Source organism: Alligator sinensis, unplaced genomic scaffold (genome assembly GCF_000455745.1).
Source record: "Alligator sinensis unplaced genomic scaffold, ASM45574v1 scaffold366_1, whole genome shotgun sequence".
Taxonomy (NCBI): Eukaryota; Metazoa; Chordata; order Crocodylia; family Alligatoridae; genus Alligator; species Alligator sinensis.
The window spans coordinates 5643267-5649463 of NW_005841851.1; the positions used below are offsets into that span (position 1 = coordinate 5643267).

General features: G+C 46.2%; 1 protein-coding gene across 1 annotated transcript in view; it reads right to left on the reverse strand.

Moving 5' to 3' along the window:
• The window catches only part of CUNH1orf174 (chromosome unknown C1orf174 homolog), a 4644-nt gene extending 3470 nt beyond the window's left edge, over positions 1 to 1174 (reverse strand). Inside the window, exons 1-2 of the mRNA XM_014522997.2 lie at positions 1147 to 1174; positions 266 to 378 (exon numbers count right to left, since the gene is read on the reverse strand). Of these exons, the coding sequence (XP_014378483.2) occupies positions 266 to 378; positions 1147 to 1174 (141 nt within the window). The remainder of the gene's footprint in view (positions 1 to 265; positions 379 to 1146) is intronic.
• Between the last annotated feature and the right edge of the window lie 5023 nt (positions 1175 to 6197).

The window sequence follows — 6197 nt, forward strand, 5'->3', positions numbered from 1 at the left end:
GTTGCGGGGCAACATTGGCACCACCGCGGAGGCAGTGCAGCCGGCGCCATTTTTGTGACGGGCAGGAGGGCGGCCGCCCCGGCTGCTTCCAAATCTCGAGATCCTAGAAAGCAGCGCCCGCGGGCGGGACGAGGTGGGGAGTCACTCGCGGCATTTGACGTTTCCAGAGTCAATGCGCTTTTTGCGCCCCCGTTGCTGTCACCCTTCTGGGGCACGGGCGGCGTCGAGCCCCTTCATTTACTGCCCCCTTGACCCTCGCACGTACCCGCAACGCCCCGTGACGCAGGCTGTCCTGTCCAAACTGGAAGCCAAAGGAAGCTCCTTCCGTCCCTAACCGTTTATGATCAGATAAGCCCCCAAGTGACGTTTTGGATGTGACTTCAGAAGACCAGAACGGATTCAATGGGGGTTGATGCTGAAGAGAACAAGGCCACGTCTGCGCAGTCAGCGCCCAACACGTCTTGTACGTGGATGTCGGTGGGTGCCAGCTCTGCGCAGGGTGTTCGCGGGGGCCAACCCTGCAGCGCCCGCAGACTGCTAGCAGCTTCCTGAAAATCACCTTGTTATAAGACTGTGGAGTCTGCCAATGGGCTGATGTTTGGGGAAAAATAAATGTCGCCTTCTGTCTGCATCAGTTATAAACCTTCGAACGTGTTCATTCCCAGGGCATTTCCCTGCTGTAACTGTAGCTGGCCAGAGTTATCATCTATGTCGTTGGGGCTTATTATTCAGATTTGCTTCTCAGTTCATTTTCGGAACCCTCCGGGAACAAACTATGCGAGCAACTCAAATCCCTCTTTAATTTCAAGGACTGCAATGATAATAGATGACTCATGTGAAGCAAAGCAATAAGACACCTGGATCTAAGTATGTAATGCCTTTTTTTTTGGAACAGGAGACAGTTGGGACCCTATCCAAAGTTAATTTCTATCAGTTGAAGTTTTCCCTCTTGGTTTCAGCATGCTCTAGGTTAGGGAATTGGCAGGCACTTCTGAGCATCCTGCTAAAACACACATCTGTCTTCTGTTGATTCATTGTTTTGAGGACATTATGAAGACTTAACAGTCTGTCAGTTAATGGTACAAGAGCTGCGTTCTTCATAGAGACCTTCCCGTACCCTTGCTGGTATCAGAAGTGTTCACTCACTCATCAGTGCTTTGTTCCTAATTCGCATCTTTCTTCTTCCAGGATTTTTAGCTTTCAGGTAACAACTCTTGTCTGTGCTTCTTGGCCTTAAATGAGTAAACAGCTTAAGTCCTAGAAGCAGTTTAGTGCTTTGCCAATGATAACATTCAAATGAGACTTTTTTTCTCAGAAGTGTGAAGCCTCCCAGTTAAACTATAAAGGTCCAGAGACCTGCCTGCAATGCTGTTCTGCAGATTCTTGCCCTTTTCAAGAGTCCTTCTGCGCTTTGTTCTGAAGCTGAGAGGTAATTCATATTCTTCTCCAACAACATCGTAGTGTCCTTTGCTCCCTTACAATACTGCCATTTGCAGCCAAGGAATACAGATGACTGTTTGTATTATATAGTGAAAGCATATATCCTGCCTTGTAAATGTAGCAGGGCTAGGGCTGGCCAAAAACCAGGACATTTAGCTTGTGGGAAATGTCATTGTGAAATTTCTCACAGATTGGAAATTTTGAGAATATTCCATTTTGACAACACTGATGAGAAACAAATTGTGCTCCCACAGTGCCATGTGTGTGCAGCACAAGGGGATCTGGGCCCCCTTGCAAAGCCATTTCAGTACAGTCATCATACTGCCTCTCCTTCATGAGGCATCCAAGAGAGATTCTGGCAGCTGCAGATGGGGAAGTTTTCCAAAGGTGCCCCCAGCACCATGCAGAGGACACATCACTGGGCAGCACAGAAGATGCGTCACAGCAAGCAGGCTGCAATGGAGATCCCCCCAAGACCGTTCCATATATCCTCTGGGTACTGTCTCCTTTGGAGCAATTGCATTGTGCCTGCTAAGTAGTGAAGTGCCACATAGAGGGAACAGAACAGCACCTGACAAAGCTTGCTTATGTTTTTAAATTGATGACTGCACATAAAAGAGGACTTTTATTTTTGTTGCAATTAAAAAGTGTCTTTTATTAGAACCTTTGGCTGGCAGTCAGGAGGAAGAAAGAGAGATGAAAAGTTTTGAGAGCTCTTGCACCTTAAAAGAGGGTGGCTAGCAGGTGTAGGCAGCCTCCCTGAACAGGAAACCAGGTGCAGGCTGTGAAATAGAACTTGCAAATTAATCCCTGGCAGCATATTTCTTTCTGCCTGTCACAGTCACCAGCATCTTTGTGTTTATAACCCTTGGGGTTCATTTGGCTAAACACTGGTGATATGCTAGGGACAGCAGCCAGAGAAGTGAATTTTGCCTGTAAGTGTAATGGCTGTCAAGTGTTGGATGAGCAGATTTTTTTTCCAAGCCAAGCAATAATCCAAGTAAAGGTGGGAAAGAAATTATCTTGAGCCAAAGTCAGGATTCCTTTTTATTTACAAAATCTGAGAGAGACGAAGAGAGAGTAGGTATGGATTGGGGATCTACTGCATAATGGCCGGCATGCTCGCACTCTCTTTTCTGCCTCATTCAGAAAAGCTGACTCTGCTACATGTTTTGGATCTGTAAATTGTTCTTTAGATCCAGCTATGGTAACTTACTTTCAGTCTCTAGGGACAACCAGGATGATGCTTGCCACAAATGTTAGGGAGCGACTGTGAATACCAGTCCACAAATTGGGTGCCTTTTCCAGATATGCTGTGTCCTGGTAAAATTTCATCTGGATTCATATAATATGGAGCCTACCCTACCAGAGGTGTAACCGGTGAGGTTTGCATCTAGGCCAGCCCTTCCCAAACTGGTGGACACTTGGGCCTTCTGACTGAATCTGTCATGTATCTGCAATCTGACCCTGCAGCACACAGTGCCACCTTAAAGCATATCTCTTTTATGGAACTTGCATTGCTTCCAAGATGATGCTATACAAATCTCGTGTGCCTTCATTTTGATTATTGGAAGTGATTCACACTAGAAATAGAGACGTCCTCCGAAGCAAAAATGGCAGGAGATGTTACTGATGAAAAAGGGAAAACTCTGACAGCATTTAAAATTTCCTCCATGAGTAAGATTTGCGTGTGCCTCAGCTTGAGTTTTTCCCTTATAGAGAGTCCTGCATTTAAAATGCAGCTGCAAAGAATGCACAGAGCAAGTTTTGCAACACAGAGAAGCTAAGAGAAGATTTATTACGCAATTTACCTGTTTCAAAAACATGAAAGGACATTTTGGAAGAGGACAGTCAAGCTACAATCCCATGGTCCAATGGGTATGTTATTTACCTGATTATAAAGCTGTCTGCTCTAGGTCTCTAAATGTATCTGAGCCAACGAAAGGGCACCTATAGACATGCCTGATGCCTGCTCTGACACATGCTAAATAGCACATGTTGGAGCAGACTTGATTAATTGAGTCTGTAGGAGCATGCTAATTAGCATGCTTCAGCAGCCTCAGCATCACGTGTATTTAGCATCCCCACGCTTCAAAATGGTGGTGCTTTAACTAAAGTGTGTTAAACGAGCTTTAGTTAAAGGCTATGGAAAGACAGTACAAAGAAACTGGGTTAAGTGATCAGAAACTGGTTTAAACCTGTAAGAGAACATATGTTCAGTGCACATAAACCAGTTTCAAAATGGCTGAAACTGGTTTAAGATAAATCTGGTTGAATGTAGTATCAGACTTAACTGATTTGGATCAAACCAGTTTATGCAATATCTGTCCCAGACCCCTTCCTGGTTTAAGTTAAACTGGAGTCCTCCAGCATCCCAGATGCTTTGCAGCCCTGGGCTGTGCGGTATACTCCAGAGAACAGGGCTGGTCCCAGTGGAGACTGCAGGCACAGCAGGGTCTGCCTGGCTCCCCCCCCCGCCACTTGCTGCTCAAGCAGGGATCCCTCCTCTCCCATCTCCCATAGCATGGACCCCAGCCCCAGAGACCCCAGGCATGTGGTATGCTAGCTAATGCTGGGAGGTAGGTATGAGTGTGTTTTCAATTTAACTGGGACAGGCAGACAGACCAGTGTTTACTTAGGGCTTTTTGGAGCTAATCACCAGTTCTGCTGGTAATGTCTGTCTGTTTCTTCTTTGGAAAAAGTTGTTTAAGAAGAGCTTGAACTAACGAGAGAGGTTTTTTTGTTGATGGACTGATAATGCTGTGTTATCAGCCCCTTGCTGGCTCCCTCCCCGTCAAGTTTGCAGACAGTATGAAAAAGCAGGGAGAGGGAGATTGAAAGGCTCAGTATCATCAACAGATGTATGCACTACACACCCCCTGTTTGCCTCAGAGTGCTACCCTGGGGCTGGTAACACTCCCACCCCTTCAGCAGCAAATGAGGAAAAGCCTGAGACTGAGCAGGCAGGGTTGGGGTTTACATCCCTCCCTAATCAGAGCATCCTGGCAGAGCCTGGCCAGGGCCCCTTCAGCTCAGCATTGTGCAGGGGAAGGGAGGGCTGCTCTAACACCCCCCAACTTCTTGCTTGAGCCACTGCAGACGTGTGTCGGCATTTCCTCAGTCCGGAGGGAATGCTTAAACAGTTGGAAACTGGTTCAACCTAGGCAGGTCAGACTAACCTGCAAATATAGAATCAATTCAGGCTCAGACTTTTTGAGTGTCTGTCCCTATCCAAAGTATCTCCACTGCCATTTTGAAGTGTGGGACACTGAATACACAAGACACTGAGGCTACTTTAAATCAGAGAGGCTCCTGAGAGCCACTTTAATTAAAGTGTCCCCCACCCCAGAGCATGTGTCAAGACATGTAAAGATACCAGGCTTCTGCTTGTGTCCAGGTGCTTGGCATCAGTAACTATTTAGCAGACATTCCAGTACTCAGCATAAGGACTTGGTTTTATAAGCAAGTCTGACATGTATATAGTGTATTACTTTCTGAACATTGACTAAACACAGTTGGGGCAAAATGAGCCAGCCCCAGTTTTATACCCTCTAAACTGGTTTAATTACTTCATACAATGCTTATTTTAAATCATTTCATGAAACGTAAGTAAATCTCTCTTAGCAGAAAGTGTCCCAGAGAGCCTCTGCAAATCATTATCATTGCTTCAGGAATCTATTTGATCACACAGAACAGGGCTGTGAGGATGAGCAGTGCTATTAGAAAGCACTGGAAATCAGAGGTGCACAGAACTTCTGTTCCAAATGAATACAGTAGGTGCTTCTGCTCAGGCAAAGGAAGTCAGACAAACACCCAGCTTGCATTTTTCCCCAAACCTTTGTTCCAAGGGTTTATGGTTTAAATTGCATCAGGTCAAGGAGTTACCCAAATGCTTCTATCCATCTAACTATACTTATGGCCCCCATTGTTGGAGTACCTATATGTGAATTTCTCTTGTTATTCCCCTTCTTGCGTCTCTTCCTCTTTCTCCTTTTTTTACAGAGTTAGAACAGATAAGCAGGGAGCTGGAATGACCTGGATGGATTTACACTGAAACCAAAAGGGGGTGGGTGGGAAAGGATTGCCTGTGCAATGGAAATTTCAGCAAACCTCCCTATCTTTGCATAGAATGGAAAGTGGGGGAATCTGCAGTAACAGCAGCTGTTGTTTGTTAACAGTTTATGGGTACAGTGCTCTCACTGGCACTCTAAGTGACTCTACTGATGGTCTTTCTAGGGAGCCTGTCACCTTGGAGAGTTAAGCAGGCAATTGAGGGGGCTAGGGTGGTTCACGTGCTAAGGTGCATAGTTGACAGCCCAGAGACTGCAAGTCCAAGGGCATAGTGGAAGTGCTCATGGCATGGCCCTGACGGATTCCAAGTCTGCAAATTCTGCTACGTACCTTGTCAACACAAGGACATGAAAAAGGAATAGGCACAGGCCCCTACCTGAGGGCTAAGTTGAAAGCTCTCTGTTCTCTTTAAATATCCCAGATCCCAAACACTTGGGGTCAGTATTAGACAGGAAATTAAATCTACAGAAAAGAAACAGGCAGCAAAAGCGGCTCAGGCACACTGCTCCAAGGTTTCCTGGGTTCTAGGCTACAGTTCTCCGAAATGGAGATGAATGAACGGGAGGGGGGCAGTGAGGGGACTGAAAAGCAGAAAGAATAGCCCGGCACAGCTGGGGAAAAGTTATTTTCTGTCTTCACTTGCTGACTCACCCACAGAGCCCTTCAGATACACAGGGAGCAAGAGG